General features: G+C 41.4%; 1 protein-coding gene across 3 annotated transcripts in view; it reads left to right on the top strand.

Annotated features, from left to right (window-relative positions):
• The window catches only part of DVL3 (dishevelled segment polarity protein 3), a 1,476,692-nt gene extending 1,454,140 nt beyond the window's left edge, over positions 1 to 22,552 (top strand). For all 3 annotated transcript variants that reach the window (XM_044070196.1, XM_044070195.1, XM_044070197.1), the window contains 3 exons: positions 1,229 to 1,444; positions 18,764 to 19,177; positions 20,194 to 22,552. In XM_044070196.1, coding sequence (XP_043926131.1) covers positions 1,229 to 1,444; positions 18,764 to 19,177; positions 20,194 to 20,225 — 662 coding nt within the window. In that variant the 3' untranslated portion in view covers positions 20,226 to 22,552. The remainder of the gene's footprint in view (positions 1 to 1,228; positions 1,445 to 18,763; positions 19,178 to 20,193) is intronic.
• Positions 22,553 to 23,796: the final 1,244 nt, after the last annotated feature.

The raw sequence follows: 23,796 nt of genomic DNA, 5'->3' as shown, positions 1-23,796 counted from the left end.
CTTCCTCAGGGGGGTGCCAACCAAGGATATTCTGGAGGCTGCAACTTGGAGTTCAGTACACACTTTCACCAAACACTATCACTTACCACTTTACTCTAAGACTAGAGCAGGCTTTGCCACTGCAGTTTTGCAGGGCCTTTTAGCCTCCTCTAACCCTGTTTGACTCCACCTCCCATCCTTAGCTTTGGGATTCTACCCAAGTATGATGACTGCAGCAGGGTAACACGATGAACATAGTACAGTTTTGTACCTACCATAAATGTAGATGTTCGAGTGTATACCCTGCTGCAGTCCAGGTTACCCTCCCTCCATCCCCTCTGACCTAACTAAAACCTTTGTGGTGTATTTGCTTATAGCTGGAGGGATGTTTTGTTTGTGCTAAACTTTTATTATTGGTACTATCTACTGTCCACCTTTTGGGGGGCACCTGACATCTGGGGCAAGAAAAACTGAAGAAAATGGTGTTGGATGCCTATTATATACCTCTGGCGCACTGACGTCAGGGAAGAAGCGACAGCAACCGACGCCCGACCAAGACTTTGGAATTCAGGCCGACTGCGGGACCGCCTGATGACAGGATAACCCGTGTGTGATGACTGCAGCAGGGTATACACTCGAACATCTACATTTATGGTAGGTACAAAACTCTACTTTTTTGTTTTCTTGCTCTGCTGCTCCATAAGTCGTTTATAGAAATTTCCAACCTTCATTGCTTCCTCTGATTAGCTTAACTACTACTTGTCTTTTCAGAGCAGGCAGGTGAAACTTGTTTAAGCATTCTTAAATGGAATGCAAGTTAAGAATTACACCCTCCTGCTACAGATGTTACCAAGAAGTGTACACAATTTGATGGAAGTTTTTATAACTGAAATATATGTATGTATTTTATTACTTTACTGTTTTGTGTGCATTTTGATTGTACTGTAATTTTGACTTTAGAGATTTTCTCCCCATGCCTCTACTGAAAGTGAGTTTTGGTTCAGTTGAACAATGTGGTAACCAAAATGTAAATAAATTAGTTGAGGGGATTATATCACCCCATGACTTTCGCAAGTAAATAAACCTCATCAACAATAAATAAATTCTTGGTGTCCAGACAGAAAATGTACAGTAGGATGAATATAGAGAGTAGAGAGTAAAATGCACAAACTTGTACTGTTAGGGAAAAATACATTGCACTTTTTGTCCGTAAAACCTGATTACAGCAGTCTGTTTTCTATTTTTCCAGACATGGCTGGATTATCTCTACAAGACCATGATGGATCAAGTGGTGCCTCTGATCAGGATACACTTGCCCCTCTCCCACATCCCGGAGCTGCACCTTGGCCAATGGTATTCCCTTACCAGTACCCACCTCCACATCCGTATAACCCTCACCCAGGATTTCCAGACCCAGCATATAGCTATGGTGGTGGTGGAAGTGCTGGAAGTCAGCCCAGTGAAGGTAAGACAACTCGTTAGAACTTATTTAATTCTTTTTGACTGTTGTATTTGCTTTTGCTGTAGTTTAATGCCTCTAAAGATGTCTGAGTTAATAGCACTGGTGACTGCAGTTCATTCGTTTCCACGTTTGCATTACATTGTGGCAGCTACAGTACAAGTCTTTGCAGATTCACACACACTCACTTATGCTGTCTCTGTTTGTCCTGGCAGTGTGCATCAGAAGTACCCTGTATTTGTTACGTTAGTGACAATATGATGCCAGCACAAAGATTGCACCATCATTTGCCTCTCCAGAGCCAGCAGAGTGGTGATGACTTCAGGCAGCTGACAGATGTGAATTGAACACAACTTTAATATTACCACCCTGCTTTTGAAGTGGTGGTATGTTTACCATAGCACTGAAAATGCTGGTGTTAGACTTATCCAGGGATTCTGTAAGGCATCATCTGGGTGAGAAGGTGTAATTACGCCTGCTTTGCCCTCTGGGCTTCTCTCCTTTCTAGTTGGTACTTGGACATTTGTTAAACAGCACATCCATTGTTCATCTCCTTTTTATTTGTGGGGTGGAAGAAGGAAATGGCACTTTTTTGTTCTCAACACATCTGTTTAGAAAAAGTAAATGCTGACTTCTCTGACTTAAGTGAAGTCATTCTGGCCTCCTACCGTAAAAAACACTGAATGTGACACAGTTTTCCTTGTGGTTTGTGATGCAGCACAGAGCACTATGGCTGTGAGCTGCTGTGAACATCTTCCAACACATGTTTGGATATTTATGAGCAGACGGTACTTCCTTGTCACTCCAGATAATGCTGCTTTACTTTAGTTAGATTGTCTAGTTACCTAGTTTACAAATGACTGCCACGTGCTTGAGACCATACTAAAATAAACACTTTCCTCAGAGGGTGTCCCTCTACTTTTGCAGAACAAAGTATATGGTCACAGAGGTAGTGAGGATGGTGTTATAATAAAGCCTATGTGCATGTTTCTTGCTGGTGTGAAACTATGTAATATGGCACATCTAATGTTTTGGTTCTGTGTCCGAGTTTTAAAGATGGGTATATGAGTCATTGATTTTCCAAAAAGAGAAAGCAAACCTACAAGATAACTTCCCAAAGGATATAAGAGCTAATGGTAGGAGTTATTCAGGATGCTGTTTGCAGCAATTCTGTATTTCAATCTTATCTAGTAATTCCACATACCACATAAAGCATGTTTCAGCTTCATGCTTTTTTATTCCTCTGTAAACCAAACTTGTAAGACAGCACAAGGCCACGTACAGGTAGATACAGTAATCAGTGTTGAGAAGGGTAGAACGGTGTATTAGGACACTGTCTTAGCTGTGTTGTGTTGCATAAAGGGCCACATGAATGAGGTTGTCAATAGAGTCCTGTGTCCAAACAGGGAAATATTTGTAACCACTTACACTTTATAATAGCATGTTACTCTACTGCAGTATTGTAGTTTACTTTGCTCCAGGTAAATTAACTTGCAAATTAACACTTTCTATATCCCAGGAGTTCCTCAGTTCCCTCCTACTGACATCAGACTTGAGGCTCAGTAAAGAGAAAAGTAAGCCTGCTGCAGTACATGTTAAAGATGTAGCACATGTGAGTTTTCAAGGGGGGGGGGGGGTTGTGCTTCTGTAAGGCACTCGGATGAAGACTCTCTGTATCTTAGATGCCTTTTAGCACATCACTGTCTGTGATTCTCACATGTGGTTTCTTCAGTTGGCTCTCGGTAGGCTCCATTTTCGGTGCTAAATGTTGTGGTTTGGTCTCTCCTCTGCACCTTGAGAATTTGCCAGGGTGCCTGCCTTTGTGCCAGAGGCCTTACAAGAAAAGGAACTACTAATGCTCCTTAGCTGGAAGACTGGTACCTGTTGCCTTGTCAAAGGACTCCCAAGTAGCAGCCTTTAACTGAGTCTTTCTGTGGTTTCCGGATTGGTGTTACCATAAACTGGGAGAATTCTCATCTTGTTCAGAAATGGAGGACTGCTTGTATTGGGACAGAGTTGAACTCGCTTCAGTATCTGTAATTCCTGACAACAGAATAGGAGATCATAACTTTAGCAACATGTGATGTTAAAACAATTTGCAAAAAGGTCACACGGGAAAACCAGTTGGTTAAAAAACACAAAAAGAAAAATCTAGCAAAGCTAAACCTTCCACTGTGTGATACCTTAAACCTCTTGTATCAGAGGCAACATGGGATATATGCAAATTACCCTTTAAGGATATCAGGTGTCCTGAAATTGTCCATAAATAGACTTAAAAGGAAAAGAAAAAGTCATGGACATTCAGAATTGCCATTTAGCTGAAACACCTGATATCCTTAAAGGGTAATTTTCATATATCCCATGTTGCCTTAGACGCAAGAGGTTTAAGGTATCACACAATACAAAGTTTAGCGTTGCTAGATTTTTCTTTTTGTGTTTTTAATATATGTGATGTTGCAATGAATGGATACAAGCCGAGGACCACTAATGCCTGGTCTTTGAGTGCAGTTCATTCATACACTTGTGGATGAGAATTCTGCATTTGCAAAAGGTGTCAGTGACTTCAGAGTTGTCATTCCTTGTCTGCTGTTGGTGTCTAACCACTGTCTGTGCTTTAGAGTAATAGTTGTGGGCCCATCAGACTCAGCATTTGCTTTCCCTGCTTATAGGCAAATATATTTGCAGCTTGTTAGTATGGATGTTTCTTTGATGAGTCTAAGAGCTCACCTGAATTCCTTCTTTGTAAGTACAATGAAAGCCATGGGAAAGGAGCTTCACATAAGCCAGCTGTGGCCGAGGACTTTTGATTTTTCACACTATGAGCTCTGGAAGGATATATCAGAGACCCACTTGCTTTAGTCAGCCAGCCAGTCTGTAGTGTGGTACATAAACAGAAGCATGTACTTAATTCTTACAGCCCTTAGGTAAAGAGGTGATGTGGGTCTGGCTGTGATACGGCATCTCTGTTGCAGCAATTCACATCCTTGAGAAGTGAACACATGGCTAGACTTCTTCCACCACAGTACCAGTCACCTCCTTGATTGAGAATGCAGAAACCTGTCTGGTCAGGGTCTCCTGGGAGATGGAACTGAGAAGACTCGCCTGTTCATCACAGAGGAGTCCAGTCCTTTCCATGTTCTGAAGTTCTGCAGGATAAGGGGAACCTGGTGGTTGTCAAATTCAGTAAGAATGATTCCTATATGTCTTTCCTACTTTCTCCGATTTTCCCTAAAAAGCAAGGAAAGAAAGCAAAAAAAATCTTGTTCATTGCTCTTTAGTGACTGAGAATGGTGTGGTTGCACAGTTTATGGTTATTGGTAGTGGAGTCAGAAAAGGCACTCCTGCTTGAGGAGTTGACCAGTTTCACCTTAAGAATGACTGTTGTTCTTCTTGTTTCACTGCTGCAGTCATTACATTCGGGTAATCTGCTGGCAGGTTGCCCTCAGTCGGCCTGAATTTAAAAGTCTTGGGTCCTACGTTGGTTGCTGTCTTCTCTTCCATGACGTCAGGTCGTCAGGGGTATAAAACATGCAGCCGATGCCATTTTCTTCAGTCTTTCTTGCTGCGCAGTGCCCGAAGCAGAAGCATTTTGCAAGTGCCGGTCGGCCGGCTACTGAAATATTTGAGTTTGAGTTTCAGAACCGAAGTCTTCACTAAAGCTAAGTACCCCGTTGGGGAAACTTTTTTCTTGCTTTTTACCGCTGTCAGAAAAAGTTAATAATTGTATTACTTGTGGGAAGCAAATACCTCATAAAGATTTCCATTTATACTGTATTCCTTGCCTAGGCCCTGATCACAACGTGCCTGGCTTGTCAGTTTTGTGCTAGATTTAACCAATGCACTATTAAGCGTCAGTATATTTTTGCATTATTTTGGAAACAGATTTAACTACCCAGAAATGTCGTCGGATAGCAATCCAACTACTGGAGCACATAAAAAACGCAAAGAAAAAGACAGAGAAAGGCAGACGAGATCCAAAACCAACGACGAAGCTTTTCCTAAGCCAGTCGCCGGTTTGCTGGTACTCAGTGAGCCGCTTTCGCAGCCCCTGATACCCACTACCTTCGAGTCGCAGGCCTCTACCGACACCCATGTGGAGTCCGGCATGCCGCAAGATACTCAAAGTATTGGACCAACGGATATATCTCCCTCGAATGGGTCCAGAGCCGCTGAGCAGGCACTGGCTTCTGAGGGTGTATTCAGACCTCAACATTTCTATATCAAACCGATGAAAGCTGCAAAACCAAAGGCAAAGACACCTTCTAAAACTAAAAAACCGACACCTGAGCCACGTGCACAGGCCTCTATGCCTAAAAAACAGATGATCAAAATGGCTGAAGACCTTATTACCTTGATCAGGGGTACCCATCCCCCTCCAGATAACAGGCCTAGGCAAGACACTGACTATGAATCTTCAGATCAGGTTTCTATTTCTTCTGATTCCTCTTCTGATCAGGAATTATCTTTACCTCCCTATGAGGATTCTGATGCTGAGGAGTCTATTCCATCTGCATCTCCTCCTGAGGATTATTCATTTGGAGAAACCTTGCATACTTTGAGGGAGCATTTTCACTGGGAGAGTCAAGACTTCTCATAATCAAAAAAGAGGCTCAGGGATTTCCTCCTTCTTCCTCAGCACAAGCCTTTAGCCATTCCCCCTGTTTTAGACATTGTGGATGATGTGTTTTTGGAGTCAAGCCTGACCCCTGACTCCTTACCTCTGGCTCCCAGTAAGCCTGATAGGTATTTACAGGATCCCTGACTCTCATAAATTTTTATTTAGAAACCCTGCTGCTAATCCTGAAACTATTTCACAGGGTCCAAAGGGAGTTAAGGCCTCAACAGCAAAAAACCCTACCCCCTCCGACAGAGATTCAAGGGCACTGGACAGATGGGGAAAAAAGGTTTATACATCTGCAACCTTGGCAATCAGGGCCTTAAACTGTCAATTTCATATGCTTAAGTACCAACAACATGTTATGGGATTGCTGAAACAGAAAATGATGTTGATTTCAGAATGTGCAGAAAATAAGGAATTGCAGGAATTATTGCATTCAGCTGAACAAGTTGGGAAGCATACTTTGCAATGTGGTTTTGATTATTTAGAGGCCTCCTGCAGGGACGCAGTTACTGGATCTGTGATTAGGAGGCATGCCTGTTTAAAGGAACAAAATTTGCCTGATCATGTTAAAGCTAAATTGCTAGATGCACCTTTACAGCATGATTCTCTGTTTGGTATTAAGGCAGAAGAGGTTTTAAAGAAAATGGAAGACAAAGCTAAGTCTATGCAAACTGTTAAAGATTTCTTACAAGTGCAGCCACCTAGACTCAGTAGACACTGGCCTACAAAAAATTGGTCCTTTTCTGTGTCAGACAGAGCTCAAAGGGGCAAATCCAGACGCCCTAAGAATTCCCGGTACCAGGCTCAAGACTCATACAGGTCAAAGCAATGGGGGGCATCCACCTCCAAATCGGGAGGAGATAAAGTGCAAACCTACAGAAAGCAATCCCAATGACTTCCCTCTGCCTACACCAAGCACTTATCTTTTGGCAGCACCCACAGGAGGAAAATTAGCACTTTTTGCTCAAAATTGGCAGTTAATAACCCAGGACAAGTGGGTCCTAAACATCGTATCACAGGTATACAGATTCCATTTCCACACTCTGCCAATGACAAATGGTTGGCCAGATCTGCCAAAAAAACAATGGGCAGAGGCACAGAAACAGGTTACGTCCCTCGTGGATATGGGGGCCATTCAGACAGTACCAGAACAGGAAAAAGGACAAGGTTTTTACTCAAGACTGTTCCTGGTACCCAGAAAGGACAAGGCCTGGCGGCCAATACTGGATTTATCGATTTTGAACACATACCTGAACATTCCAAAATTCAAAATACTCACTTTGCAAAAGCTCCTGCCCATGCTGGGCAAGAATGCTTGGCTGGTGACTTTAGACCTAAAAGAGGCATACCTGCATGCCCCAATAAGACAGTCGTGCAGAAGATACCTCAGATTCAAGGCTGGCTTAATGCATTACCAATTCTTTGCACTGCCCTTTGGCTTATCTACTGCGCCCAGGGTATTTACAAAATGCCTGGCACCAGTAATTGCATTTTGCAGACAAAGAAGTATTGAAATATATCCTTACTTGGACGACTGTGTCATTCAAGCAGAGAACAAATACACTCTTCTACGACACCTGGCGTTTGTGAAAAGGCTTCTAACATGCCTAGGGTACACAATAAATGAAAAGAAATCACAACTGGTACCCTCTCAAAAGATAACATTCCTGGGTGCAAGCTTGAATACAACTGCCCAAATGGCTTACCTCACGCCAGACAAACAAAGGCAACTGACTGCTTACTTCAAACTGATGGCAACAAGTAACCAGTCTTCTGCAAGACAAATTCTGCAGGCTCTGGGCTTCATGGCATCCTGCATCCTACTAATTCCATATGCAAGACTGCATATGAGGAAACTTCAATGGTACCTAAAAAGTTTATGGAGTCAACATTCACATAGTCTGGGAACAGTGATTCTTCTCATCCCCTGCCTGCAACAGGAGTTTCTGTGGTGGGCAAAGGCCTGTCACCAAAACATGGGATGGCCCTTCACTCTACCCCCTGCCAGCCAAACCTTAACAACAGATGCATCAGATTATACCTGGGGGGCCCACATGGCAGGAAGATGCATTCAGGGCATATGGGCACCAAATCAAATGCATCTACATATCAACCAGAAAGAGATGCTAGCTGTTCAAAATGCCCCAACAGCATTCAAGGATTTACTTCATCCTGGACAGGTACTGATAAAGACGGACAACATCACAGTCATGTGGTATATAAACAAGCAAGGGGGAACACACTCATACCCCCTTTGCAGATTAGCCATGGCACTAAGGGACACAGCTTTGACCTACCAAATAAATCTTCAAGCTCAATTCCTGCCAGGAAAACAAAACACTCTGGCAGACGATTTAAGCAGAAACCTTATGGATCCTCACGAGTGGAAACTAAATCCACAAGTCTTCAGCATGATAGCAGAGAAATGGAGGGAGCCCAGACATAGACCTATTTGCCTCTCCTCAAAATTATCAAGTGAAAAGATTCTGCACAAGGGCTTATCACAGACAAGCATGGAAAGTGGACGCCCTGTCCTTCAGTTGGAAAAACCTATCAGTTTACGCCTTTCCTCCTCTGCCTGTTCTACCCAAGGTCCTCCTAAAAATCAGACAAGAAAAGCCAAAGATGATATTAATTGCCCCGGACTGGCCCCGCCAATACCGGTACCCAATCCTAAGGAACTTGTCTCAATACCCAGCTTAGACCTTGCCTCAAAAACCACAACTACTGTCCCAGCAAAGCAATCAGATCCTGCACAATCAACTACTAACTCTGAACTTGGCAGCATGGCTAATCCTGTAATCATACAGACGACACCTCTCAGCAAAGCTGTGATGGATGTCATTTTGGAAGCCAGAAGGCCTAGTACTAGAAAATGTTATGCTGACAAATGGAAGAGATTCTGTGCTTGGAATCAAGCACAGGGAAGGAACTGATACAGCAGAACCGCATATTCCTCAGATATTACAATACTTAACTGAGATGCTTGACAAAGGCCTATCTTTCTCATCAATCAAAATCCATGCCTCTGCCATTTCAGCTCATTACAATTCAGAGCCACCAATCTTTTATCATCCTTTACTAAAGCAGTATCTTAGAGGAGCCAAAAATTTAAGGCCTCCTAGAAGATCACCATTACCTGCATGGGACCTCAATTATGTATTGGAAAAGCTCACCCTGCCTCCATTTGAACCAGCTGCTACCACTGATATAAAGTTTTTATCATGGAAGACAGCTCTGCTACTAGCAATTACTTCAGCAAGAAGAGTTTCAGAGCTACAGACCCTCTTGGCTGTAGAGTCTTTTATCATATTTTACCCAGGCAGGGTCTCTCTTGAGGACAAATCCTACTTTTATGCCAACGGTCTTTTCCATTGTGGCTCTTAACCAAACAGTTCATCTGTCAACTTTTTTATCCAAATCCGCAGAACAAAGGGGAGAGAATTCTGCATTCCTTAGACGTACACAGACAGCTAAGATTCTACTTGAGCAGGACTAAAGCTCTAAGAAAAACTGAGCAATTACTAGTGTCATATGCTGCAGGATCAGAAGGAAAGTCTATTTCAAAGCAGACAATTTCAAAGTGGATAAGCCATTGCATCCGTTTCTGCTACTTACACCATGGCAAACCTGTGCCCAAGGGCATTAGATCTCACTCCACCAGGGCTGCAGCTACTTCAGTAGCCTTTCTCAGAGGAGTACCAACCAAGGACATTCTAGAGGCCGCTACTTGGAGTTCTGTTCACACCTTTACAAAGCATTACCATTTGCCTCTCTGCTCTAAGTCCAGGGCAGGCTTTGCCACTGCAGGGCCTTATAGCCTCACCTAATGCTGTTTATCTCCAGCCTCCCAACCATAGCTTTGGGATTCACCCAGATGTAATGACTGCAACAGTGAAACACGAAGAACATAGTACAGTTGTGTACACTTACCATAAATGTTGATGTTCGAGTGTATTCACTGTTGCAGTCCAGGTTACCCTCCCGCCATCCCCCAGTCATTCTACAATTTATCTTTCCTTCTCTATCTTCTGCAACCTATGTGGTGTATTTGCTTATAGATGAAGGTAAAGTTTATATTGATGCATATATTTATATATAAATATTTAGAATATTGCTACCTTTTTTGGGGCACCTGACATCGAGGGCAAGAAAAGCTAAAGAAAATGGTGTCGGCTGCATGTTTTATATCCTGATTACCTGACGTCATGGAATCGAAGACAGCAACTGATGCAGGACCCAAGACTTTGGAATTCAGGCTGACTGAGGGCAACCTGCCAGCAGATTACCCAAATGTAATGACTGCAACAGTGAATACACTCGAAAATCTACATTTATGGTAAGTGTACACAACTGTACTTTCTGTTATGTTTTCTGCTCCTGCCAGATATTCATTTTGAAGTGTCATACCTGAAGCAGTCAAAAGGCCTTCCATTCAGCACATGCTCCAAGCGAAGGGGTCCTATGGGTGGACAGAGAGATGATTCTACACTGCTTCATTTGATTACTGTTTAATTACCCTAACCTATCACCATTTGGCTTTAGGTATTGCACTGTCAACATGCATATTTCAGACATTTGTTTGTGTCACAACCTTGTGAAGAACAGAACTTTGCTTCAGTGCTGGCTTCTCAAGTATTTCTTTAAGTGGAAGTATACTCTTCCTTGAGCTTGAACTTTATAATCAGTGGATATGTCCTTCCTCCATTTAAGCCATTTGTTTTGTCAGTTCTGAAGTTTGTGCTGTTGGAAGATGTTCTTGGTGGCCGTCCCCTTCCCATAGAATCCTTGAGTTGTAGGCCTATGTCAGTAAGGAAACTTGTTTGGCTTGTCACAAAGGTTGGGTGTCCTTTAGTACTGACCCCATTTTCTCCAAAAAGTAGCCTCAGAACTGTCTTCAGTTAGGGCATTTATCCTCCCAGGCAGAAACCAGGAGCAAAAGAGCCCTCTGAATCCCTGCTTGTGCAAATCTGAAGGGTATACATAAATGCAGGAGGACAAATTAAGTATTTATCTCCTTTGTTGCAGGTGAGGAGGTCCTGCAAGTAGCTAAGCAAATCCTTTCCCAGTGGATTATTAACTGCATTGTCTTGTGCTACTAGGCTGCTAGCAGCCAGATGGTAAAATGCTGTGCTGAAAGACTACTACATCATAGGTGTGACTTCATCCAGTGCATATTCTGTCCATTGCACAGATGTGAGTTGCAGCTACTTGGTGGTCATTTCATACCTTCACCAAATTTATTGCTTGGACAAAGAATATAGGAATCAGATCTCTTTTGGCATCTTATTCTTTAAGATATTGCTTTGTGAACACTTGCCTTTTGACTTATTACTGGCTGTGGCCACCTATAAAGTTTTAATTGGACTGCCTGGGATTCTTACCAAGAGTTACCTAGTGCTGAGGGAATTTGAATTCTGGTATAACACATCTGCACTCATCACACGAGGTGATCGGTAATGCAGCCTTTCACAGTCAATGATTGCTACTATCCTCTCTTTTTTTTCTGACAGGCATACACAGTGCCATCAGTCAGGCATGTATAATTCTGTATTAGTCTTTTTGTGTCTGTCTGTCTTTTGGGTTATGTTTTCTAAGTGCATAGAGGTCGAACCGAGCTGCATGTGGACTTGTGAGCACCATACGTCTGACTTGTGCTGTCATGACATGAAATAGCAAGGAGGTATGCACAGTCCTGAGCACAGGTGTTCAAATTAGGCTAATATGAGAATATTAAAAGAGGAAATCCAATTAGTTACCCACTGCAGTAGGCTTTTCTCACATATCAGCTGGCATGGCAAGTACCTGTATTTCTCTCTGTCTCTTGTTTGCTGCTGCTTCTGTCCTCTGAACTAAGGTTGATCACAGACTGCTTAGATGTGGGAAATTAAATTTGTAATTCATCATATTTACTTAGAAAATTCTAAGGTGCTTTACTAGCTGTAACCACTGTATGTGCTTCAGTTTTCCCTGATGTTAGAAGCAGGAGCTTTGTGGATTGCTTGAAAAACTTGTCAGTCTGGAGATTGTCAAATCTGCTCTGATGTATATGATTAATGTAGAACAGCAAGAAGTATTTGATTAATGCAGAACACCAAGAAAGAAGATTGTTTCTCTTCTAAGGGCACACGATCATCAGTAATCCTCATTTGCTTGTGGTTTGCTTATTTTTGATTTTTGAAAGTTCCCCTTTCACTGCAGGAAGTCTCAGAAGTTGCAGCTGTATACTGTGATTCATCATCACTGATGCATTGTGGGTTATTGGCCTTGTCTGTTTTTATCCCCCCCTTTCAGGCAAGTCTTGGCTCACCGCGTGTTCAAAGGAGCATTTTATTTTAGGTTTTGGTGGCCTCTTGTTTACCTTGGCATTGAGTTTAATTGTGCAGTTCACTGGTTAAATTGCAAATCAAGAGCAGAGAGCCTTACATCCACAGTGTGTGAAGATCTTGCTATGTTCTTAATCTGAGGTGCATGTGCATTGTTGGATCTAGTTCCGATTTAGAATCTCTCCTTTGAAGGTCTTTGAGATGATTTAGCCAAAGGGGTGTGTTAAACATCATGTATCATTACAGAGTTTAACAGAAGGATCCACCTATCCCCAGGCCATTCCAGTGCCAGGGCAGCATAATCGTTGGGAAGGGGGCTTTTCTTTGTTAGGAAATTTAGAACCTGAGCTACTTTGGTAGTGAATGTACTTTATGGAATGGGGAATGCAGTTATAGCTTGAGTGGAAATGTGAAAGGTTTTGGTTGCAGAGGGATGGGGACATTTTCCCATGCTGCAGTAACTCTGTCAACTGCAGCAGCACTTCCGATTCTGGAATTTCTTCCATTTAGGGTTACATTGTAAGCAGATCACATCATTCCACCTCTCCCCCTCATCTACCAAACATACCCTTTGGTGTTTTTGTACCAGATTCATTTGATGTCCACACCCTTTGCCATGTTCTGAACAGTTTAATGACACAGGATTTATTACCTTCTGGCTATAACTGGTTTGAAGTGACCCCTATTTTGGATTATGCATTAATCGTAGAATTTCAAGTGAAGTGCTGTAACATGCTTTTGATGGTTCAGCTGCTGCCTTTTTTTCTGACAGTCACAGTTTGGCATTTTTTTTCTGAAAAACCTCTCCACATAGGAGTTCCCTGTGCTGGCACATGCAGTGCTGTCACACACTAACTTCATAACCAGGCCTAACCCTTAAGACCCCCATTTGTTTGCTTCTGGTTGCTGTGTCATTTCAGATCTCAGTCTTGATTCATGTCAGTGAAAAGTGCCCACTGACCATCAGATTACCAGTCAAGGCGTACGCTTGGCAAGGATCACACACTACCACAGTATAAAGCACTACTGTAAGCGGCAGTGGTCCAGCTTTGCCTCCCACAGACACCATATTGAGAAACTCCTGGCCAACTGTATTACTATATGGATTGCAGAGGTTGAAAGCTCCTTATGTAGGGATCAGTAGTAAGTTCCAGAGTGTAGCCTCAGACTTCAGCTAAAGCACTGTTACATGCACTGAGACTTGATGGCATACTGGGCCTTTGTCAGATGTTAAACTGACCTAGTCGCCACAGTTGTTGAGCTGGTCCTTGACTAGCAAGATCCCACATCCACTTCATTACTGTTTTATTGGAAGTTAATGAATATCACAGTGGAAGCACTCCCTGGTTCCTCCCTGCAGGGTGCATTTTGGGGTATAGATGTCACCTAGCATCTTGTTTGTAGGCCAGAGCATTCTGCTGACTAGCTTATCCTAAGTATTAAGTCCATAGTGTCGGCCAGTCTCAGGTTGTGACTGTCCAAGGCAGAAGATTCTGCTGCCTGTGTTCACCTGGTCCAGTGGGGTCTATGGGCTCTAGTTAAAGGGGAACTGCCCCATTGTGCTGTACCAGAGCATACAGCTTATGGCCTGTACATCAAGCAAATGTTTGATGGTTGGATGGAGCTTGAAGTGCAGATGTAGGAATGCACAGCTAGAGAAAATAGCTTAATGCCAGTGTTGGGTTACCACTTAGTACTTAATTCTTCTCCCCCAGCTTCTAGTATGTACCTGTCTCTCACACAGCCTCAGGTTTCCTACATGATCAGAGTGTGGGCCAGGAGACTCCTTGTCTTTTAGAATACTATGAAGAATGTTAGGACCTGAACACCATTGTTACTGAGATTGAGAAGGACAGAGTCCCCTCTCGACCCTACAGGTCCCCATGGATGACTGCCACCATGGTAGACATTAGAACTCATGAAATCTTCTTTAGACTGGCCTCTAGTCTCAGTCCCCCTTAAAAAAAAAAGTCTGAATATGTATCTGGGAAAGAAGGATGATATGGCCTGAGCCATACCCCCCCACCCAGGCAAGCCAGTCATTAAGGATGCCATTCTTGAAACTCAGAAGTACCCAGACTTTGTTCTTGAAATCCCTGTGAAGGCAGGTGCCTTCTACAAAATGCCATAAGTAAACTGAATATCCCTAATCAGATAACCCCAACCAATATGTGTTTTCTCTTCTGTCCAGCATAAGGCCTAGAGGCCTTAACATTTTATCACCTTGTCACGAGAGGGAAAAAAACTCTGTACATTTGTGGCAAGTGTGTGTATTTCTCTCTCTCGTTGAAGGTTACAGCCCTTGGCTAGTCAAGTCACTTTTCCAAAGTCCAGTATAGTTCAGTGGGCAAGGAGAGAAGCTTTCGTGTCTCCTTAGTCAGGATTCAAGGAAGAAATTGTTAAAACTTTCAACTTGGGCTTCCATGTAGCCATCCTTAATTTTAATGGTGGTGTCATTGTGGATGAGGCTACAGGCTCACATGTCTGTCTGTGTAGGATGGCAGAGATGAATCCATCTTTCTTGAAAGAGGAGGACAGAAAAAGCATCTTGCCAAACTTCTTAAGACTACAAAATTTTACAAGTCTTCTTAAGATGTGGTTGATGACCTCTTTGTGAAGAAGTAGGCCTTCACCACTGCAGAGGACCTTTGTGGTTCTATGTTCCCTTTTCAGGCCTAATATTCCCAGAAGAGGAAGAAGCCTCCTTACAGACTGAGGAAGGCTCTTGTGCCACATAGTCTTTTCTTTTCTAGTGACAGTTAGGTCACATTGGAAGATGGTTCTGCTGAGCTAACTGCAGCGGTCCTGACCAGTCTTGGTCTGCTGATGGGATAGGTATTTTCCATGTTTGCTGCGTAGTTGGTTCTGGATGTGATCACAGTCAGCCAGGTCTTAATGCTCTTAGAATTCTGTCCTAGAACAGATTCCACTAAGAGGGCAGATTGTCACAACAGAGCTCTTGGGAAAGGCCCATACTATTGTAGTACTCCCTACTCTTTCTCGTTCTGAAGGGCCAAATGTTTTGGCTCCATTTTGAGCCTCCGTGACTTTATCTAGCACATTCAGTAAGTTTGGTTCTGGATGGAGGTGTTTGGGGGTGGTCGTCCTGCTGGCAAAAGGCAGCTAGATGGTGTCAGTGGATATGATGGATGCCTTTTCAGACATTCAGTGTTCAGGATCCATATGTTCTGTTTTGGTGGGCATCACTGTGTGTAAAACATTTAGTCATACTGGGCTTTTTTTTCTTTAGTGCACACAGTGTATAGAGGTATGTTTGCCATTGTGAAAAAAAGCCTTGCAGGATAGTAATTTTAATGTCTTACCTACATAAATGATGGTGTATTGGTGGTACTCTCATGAGGCACCCTGAAGGGGGTGCTTCCATGATTGCAATCCCTGGAGGTTGATCTCAAACTGGGAGAAATCTTATCTGATCTTGTTTGAGGCTTGCTTTCAAGTGTGTAAGCTGGGAACTGTCTAATGCTAGTCATTCCTGCTTGTAGAGATTGTCCCTGAAAGTCAACGATTTTCATGTCATCCTGACATTTCTCAGACACCTTTGTGATTTAGGCCTCAGTTAATCAGGATGAATATTTCAAGTATTTCTGCATATTGTGGCTTAGGAAAAGCAGGATTTTTTTTTCATCCAGCATGGGCTTGTCAGGCATTTCCAGAAAGATATTATGCATCTCAGCCCACCCTTTGAATAGCCCCTAACTTCTGTGACATCTAAATTTCACAGTTGACGGGATTAGCTGTCTGCCATTTGAACCCACCATTTTAGTTTGGCAGGATGTTTATTTCTTGGAAAACATTTTTCCCAAGTACCATCACTTCTGTTACCAGGGTCTCAGAGCTGCAGGTTCTCATATAGGGATCTGTGTTAGCTTATAGTCCATTGATCGATATTAGATTGTTTGTACCCCAGTACTTGTTTACTTTTACTCATTTCCTCATATGAGTGATGTCTTGGTGCCCAAATTGTACTGTTTTATAAGATCTTTGAGCTGTCAGTGTCTTGGAAAAAGTAAGCATTTTTTTTTCTGTTTTGGTAAACATTCTTAGTCCAAGGTGAATTAAGCTCGAAGTCAGAAGAATAAAGTAAGGGGGTGGAGACACTTTTTTCTTTCATGTTGTGATAAATCTACTCGATTTCTGTACAGTCACAGAAGAATACAAGTTTTATGAGGAGATATGTACTTGGACATGACTTATGAACAGTTTTTGCTGCACAGTTGTGTTTTTAGGAATTATACTGGATCTGTCATATCTAGTGTTACACAGAGGTTAATAAGGTCCAAACTTTGTTTCCATCCAAAAGTGGTTTCCAAATGTTTGCCCAAACCAACCTTTTTTTTCATTATTTTGTTTTCCTTGCAGGCAGAAACTAAGGAACAATGATCACTTCATACACTTGTGCTTTGTTGGCTTAATTTTTACTTGAGTCACTTGCAAGACTTTAGGAAGACCAAGCTCCCTTCACTCCAGGGAGGGGAAATGCTGACAGTCATTAAGTAAACCCTTTCCTAGTCGGTTACTAACTGAATTACCTTTTAGTTTCATGTGGTCGGATTGCTTTGGAAGATGCTATGGTCAAAGGTCAGTCCTTAAGAAGCATGTTTAGTTGCACTGCTTGCTGCAAAAATGTTTCAATAGGTTCATAGGGTAGTAGTAGGCTTGCTGCCCTTGTGGGCCATTTTAAGCCTAGCCAATTACACCATGTGAGAATCGAACCTTGCACCTTGTGTATGTAAGGTAAACACCTTAACCATTATGCCAATCCATCTGCTGTTCTGCCACTTGGCACAGCTCCACTAAGCATTATGTTCTTGACCATGACTGCAGGAATGGCAATTCCTTTGATATCGTCCTTGATCTATTCACTTGATACTTCCAGCCCGGTAGTTTTGCTTGGAATTCATCTTGGTGAGTGATCCATCAGGGAATATCCATGATGGCCTGATGTAACAGATGCATTCATACCAAGTCAGTTGATCTGCCACTGCTGCTCATACTTAGATGCCCTCTTCATCAATCATCAGATGTTTGGAAATCCCTGAAAGTCGGGAAGTGTATAGCAGTGCAGGTGTCAATCCTGTTACTTAATGATTGCAAGGCAGGTGTTTCCTGGTGGACAGAGGCAAACTGACAGGTTCAGGAGCTAGGCATGCTTATGTAGTCAGTGAGCAATGTTAAGTGTGAACTAGCACTAGGCTTGCACACCCATGAGCATGGAAGTTGCTGAGAAAAGAAGTGCTAAATTGTGATTGATAGAAAGGATAAACTCCATCATTGTACTGTCAATGAGGGTCCTCTTTCAAATCAGCAGCTATAGTAAAGACTAATCTGTTTTTGTTGTACTTCTACGTAGACTTAAGGTGTTTACTCATTTTTACTGCAGAAATGCTGTTGGTGATGTTACCTTTCTGTGTCACAAATGTGAGTTAGCATTAGAAATGTGGTAATGGAACCAGCCATGGTGCAGTGTGTACCATATGAGTTTGTATACTTTTTGTGTAGTTGTGGTATTTTAGAGCACATCCTGTGAAATTGACCTTAGGTTAAAACCTCTTCTGAGGTACCCGCTTAATGGCTAATCTAGTCACCAGCCCTCTGTCTACAGCAGTTCGGTCATGTTGAGAAGACCTCCAAAATATTGCTTTGGTGATATCCTAGGCCTAGAATCAGGTTCAGAAAGTACAGTCATGGGGAAGACCATTCCTAAGGTAGCAACTGTCTGTTACCCTGAAAGCCCCATACACAGAATATTAGAGGCCACCTCAATCACTGTCTACATGTAGGACTTTCACACACTATTGACGAGTAGCTTACTGCTCTCCAAACTTCAGAAAGTCTCCTTGGCTGTTACAAGAAGGTTGTGAAAATGTTGCACTGTGGGCTCTCTGGGTGGTACATAGTTATGTTAGAGAATGTTCTATAAATCCCCAAAACTGCAGTGGTAAAATTGCTATGAAACCACCAGCTAGCAAAATGACTATGAAGAGGACTAAATAGTGGAAGCTCATAAGGGCAAGTAACTATTTATTACATTCTCCTGTAGTAAAACAGAATTGATTCTAACAATTTGTTTAGTGTAAATAAATTTTGAAAAAGAATGCATGTAGAATTCAGTACTGGACTGCATTTGCTAAGTTACAGAATTGCACATAATTTTGTTCTGCATCCCAGAATAAGTTTTTAATTTATAACTTGGACTTTAGGGAAAAGGGAACTGTGGGTATTGTGTTTAAAATCAGTTCACCCAATCTTAAGATGTTTGAGATTGCTGAAGTCCTATTTGCTGATGATTGTATTTTTGATGATGACTTTGCATTTTCACTACTGACTAGTTTTTCTTTTGATGTAACCATTTATTAGGTAGCAGAAGCAGTGGTTCCAACAGAAGTGGGAGTGATCGAAAGAAAGATCGAGATCCCAAAGGTGGGGACTCAAAATCTGGTGGCAGTGGTAGTGAATCTGATCATGCTACTAGGAATAGCAGCCGAAGAGACCGAGCAGCTAGCGAGCATTCTGTACCAATAAGTGAACACAGCCATCACAGCCACAGAAGCCAGCATTCGACAGCCCACAGCATAAGAAGTCATCACACACACCAGTCCTATGGTCCTCCTGGTGTGCCACCCCTCTACAACCCACCAATGATGATGATGATGCCACCAACACCTTCTGCCATGGGACCTCCTGGTGCTCCACCAGGTCGTGATTTGGCTTCTGTTCCCCCAGAACTAACAGCTAGTAGACAGTCGTTTCGGATAGCCATGGGCAACCCTAGTGAGTTTTTTGTGGATGTCATGTGAAATTAAAAAAGGCTTCTCATCTTTTTCTTTTGTTAGAAAAACAAACATTCTCTTATGGTATTGATACTAAAAGTTTATTCAGAAAAAGATGAACTAAGAGAAAAATTAATTCTAGTTCCTCATGTGGTGAAGTAGCACTATCGAAGCATTAGAAGGAGACTGAGCAAGCCAGCACTAACCCCAGACACCTGCTATTTGAACGCCTTCTAATATTTTCAGCTCTGCTCTGGACTGCATGGCATGTATCTGCAACTTACTACTTTTGTTTTCTCATTTTTAACAATGTATTCAGTGTTATTTTTAATGGATGTTATACATTTTTCTTATTTGCATTTACATTACATGAACATGCTGTCAAATGGCCAATCTTGATAAACACATCTGATCAGCACATCCCTTCTCCTCTAGCATTTCAAACTTTTCCTGTTAACAAGTAGCTGGAGGAATACACCTCATATTACTTCTGAGAAGTTTTTAGTTGTAAACTGTTGCCTGTTCTTTGATGACAGGGACATTATTTGCCCTGCAGATCTTCTTTGTTCACCTTTGGTGCACAGTTCAGAATGTGCATCCTATCTGTTTCTTTTAAGAAACATTCTAACCACTGTCTGTCAATTCAGGCATTAATAGAAGCATTTCTCCATTTCCCCTTCATTAGCTGCTTTAACCCTGTGTTTACCCTTCAGTCAGAATTCTTTTGACGTGTTTATTTGTTGCCTCTATTAGGAGGAACAGGTAAAAACTTAAGTGGCCACCAAAATATTTCCCTTTTACATTGGAGTGTTTCTCATTTTCACTCTGTAGTAATTACTTTAATTTGATGGCATGCTTCAAGTTATGAAGCTCCTGTTACAGCACTGTTTGGAGCTTGTGACAACGATAAAAGGTTTGGAAGCTGCATATTAATTAGATGTGTGATTTTTTTTTTCTTTTCACTTAAAAAAAACAATTTAAACATCTGTGTTTTATTTTGTTTTTGTCATTGATCAGCAAAGAATTATGGGGTGTTTGAATACCTTTGACATTGGCTGCCAGATGGAGAAAGGAAGTTTATCTAGTGGAAGCGTGTCACTTCCTGTTTGAGCATCATGGCAGCCCTACTTATACTGGTACTACAGGAAAAAAAATCCAGGGAAAGGTGAAGATTAATGGCCTTCATTGAGTCCATCCTCAAAGCCTTCAGATGGTTTAAAAATTCAGTTTGCATTTAAAAATTGTTTTATTTTATGAACATTACGTGACAGCTTGAAGATCTAGGAAGGATCACCACAAGCCCTACTATCATCCAGACTGAGATGAAGAATTATATTGAATGTTGCAGAAGCTTTACAGTGTGTGATTTTGTGTGACATCAGGAACAGCAGAATGCAGGATTTTACAGATATTTTAAGTCCTTTGAACTGATTTAGTGTAACAGCTGTGCATTGGGAAGGATGCAGAAGAATGCCATTTGGTCATACCACTGACCACCATCATATCGAGATTTGATCAGACTGTGAATTCAGATTTTGTTTCTCAGTGTAGTCAAAACAATGTAGAACTGCTCTGCTGTGAATTTTTAGAATTCCCATATTTTTATCTGGGCTTCTGTTGTAGATTCTATTTGGTTGAAGTACACCAGATAGGTATATGTTAATGTAATTAAAATAATGTGTTTATGTAAACCTGATTGGAAGTGGAGGCTGCAGTTGCTCCTCAAGACAACCAGAAAGGATTTCAGTCAGATTCACAGCTTTTCATTGCTTTTTTGTTTGCAAATTGTGTGAGTCTGTTTTCTTAGAATAAATGTAATTCATTTTGTACTGTCCAGAGGAAAGTCTGTTCAAAAGACTTGACATCTAATAGAAGCTGCAGGTACAAGACAGTAACTTGATTTTTTTCTACAGCACACAAACACAAATGTGAACTACAGCAGAAGCATTTTATGAAGTAACGAGAAGTGACTTGCACTGGCCTTACTCTACATTCCTGGATTTCTTAATAAAATCATGTTTGCATAATGGTCAGATAACATTTTGAGGCAGGTCTGCAGATATCCTTAAGAAATGAAGGGAGCACATCTGAGGTTTTGGGTCTGCTTGGCTTTATGAAAGTAGAGAAGATCCGGTTAACTATGGGTCTATATTAAATTATCAAATGGAACGAATGTCGAACGGACGAAATATCGAAAGTGCCGTTCAAACTGCGCCCCCACACCCCCCGCTAATTATATATACCAACTCCGAGATCGCACTACAGTGAGGAAAGGGCAAAATCCCCAATCTTCACTGCACTCCAATCCCACAAACCAGAACTCGATGAATGGCACTTTCAATATTTGGGCCGTTCGATAATTTAATATAGACCCTTAACTATATGCAGCTTCAACAAGTGTCACTTGCATTACTGCCTTTTCCCAGTTGAAACCGTTGTCATTTTTACTGCCAAACCATAACTGGGGTGTTTCCATTGTCAGAGACTTGGAATCCTATATTTGGCCTGTTTGCATAACAGTTTTGAATGTAAAATATTACTTTTGACATGCTAGCAATTCAGATGGTGTACTATTTTCACAGTGTCACCGCTGTTTATTTCATAGCATTGCTCTGCTGTCTGGTTGGTTTACCAGATGTGGATGTTGGAACCTGTGCTTACTTTTTTAAAATGCAAAAGGCTAGCACAAGTCTTTGTCTACTCAGATGTATGTTCACACACTACAACTCCTTTTTTTTTCAGATACATGACCATGCACTGACAGATGTAAAAGGTTGTACACGGGTGAGCAAAAATTGTCAATTCACAAAATGGAAGCAATTTTTCATACATTCAGAGAAATAATGGAAACTGCTGGCACAGTGCCAGATTGTTATATTATGTGAAACATTTAACACAGTTGGCAGTTAAAGTGCAAAAAAGCAGAGTTCAACTTTCAGTTAAGTATTTATAACTATAATTTTAAGTTAATGATGCAGGTAATAGGGTAATAAGATTTTGAGAAATATGCTTCAGAAATGGCAAATTATATGAAATAAAATAGAAGTTGGACTAACTCATGCTTTTTGTTTACATATTTTGGTGTGCAGAAACACTACAGAACATACTGTACATTTTTATATATACCTGTATATATTTTATGTTCAAGTTAGTTTGCCTGCGGTAAAAGATTGTTGTTCAATTTTTACTGGGTTAGTTCACCATTCTGTTTTTGTGATGATGGTAACATCTGTGATGGATAGGGCTTCCCACCGGTGAATTTCAGTGTAGACAAATAATTTAAGTCATGTATATTGTGAATGACAATTGCTCCCAGTGTTCAAAGAAGGTTCAACATCATGCTTTGTGTAATAAAATTAGCTTGAAACAGCACAAAGGGGATCTAGTCTCATCCTTTCCCCCCCTGTGGGATGGAAGTCTTTCCTCAGCTTATCTTTGCACTTTCATGCATTCTTACTTTAGATAAAATGGAGCAGTTCAGTAACTATGCTAATGTACAGTCAGATACATATAATACCCTCTTAAACTTCATTTTGAGGATTTGATATCATCACTTTCAAAGATGGAAGTACAGGCCTAGGTTGTTATGATTAACCACATTTTCACACTGTCTTTAGTTGTTCACATACATCATCGTAAATATTTCATTGGTTTTCTGTGTGTGTGTGTATGTGTGTGTGTGTGTGTGTGTATATATATATATATATATATATATATATATATATATATATACACACACACACACACATTTTTTTAGTACTGAAACCTTGTGTAGCTGATACATTAAGTGCTTTCCATTTTAATACAGCTGCATTACTCATTGAGGATTGTGTAGAACAGTAGCAAAGATCAAAATAAGAATAATGGCATCAGATAAAAAAACACTTTATTGTAAGAAAAAAGTAGGCACTTTCACGAACATACAGATCGCTTCATCAGACTTACTTTTAAAGCACTCAGTATCCAATCAGTAGCTCTACATAAGGTGGGGGGATAGTTGTTCTTGGTAATGATTTATATATACAACAGATGAAAGCACTTTTGAATTATGCTAATACCTGTACTAATGTGTCTAAAACCATAGTAAATGGTGTTATTGAGAAGGTTTCCTTTTATGTTTTTGATATGCTTATGTCTAACATGATATCAGAAAGTCTCTTTAGGTATTTTGAAGTTGAGTACCCACTTATTCCCATGTTATATGGTCTTCCGAAAATACATAAAAATTTGGAGTGTCCAGCTATGTGCCCCATTGTCCCTGGTGGAGAGTGGTTTACTGAGCCCCTTTCTATTTTTATAGAAAAGAATTTACACCCTATATTAGACAGCTATCAAACTGTGTATAGTTGCTCCAAAAATGACTTGGTGTCCTTAAGTACAGTTACCAGAGGTCTTACACATGACTATTGGTTGGTAACACTAGATTTGATGTTGTTAATCTTCGTTCATTACTTACTGATGGGTTATCGGTTCCATCCTCTGAACCAAGCCGGCCTTATAACAAGCTCGCGTCAGCCAAAAACTCTCAAGCCAAGATCCTACCCACAATGCTCTGCTCCCTGTTACCCCAGATCTCATTTGCTGCGTTGCTGTACAGCTGTGTCAAGCCTTCTCTCTCAG

The sequence above is a fragment of the Protopterus annectens genome, chromosome 4.part1 (assembly GCF_019279795.1).
Source record: "Protopterus annectens isolate FY-2018-M chromosome 4.part1, PAN1.0, whole genome shotgun sequence".
Taxonomy (NCBI): Eukaryota; Metazoa; Chordata; order Ceratodontiformes; family Protopteridae; genus Protopterus; species Protopterus annectens.
The sequence above is the reverse complement of the archived record's forward strand: the minus strand, read 5'-3'. Positions and strand labels throughout refer to the sequence as shown.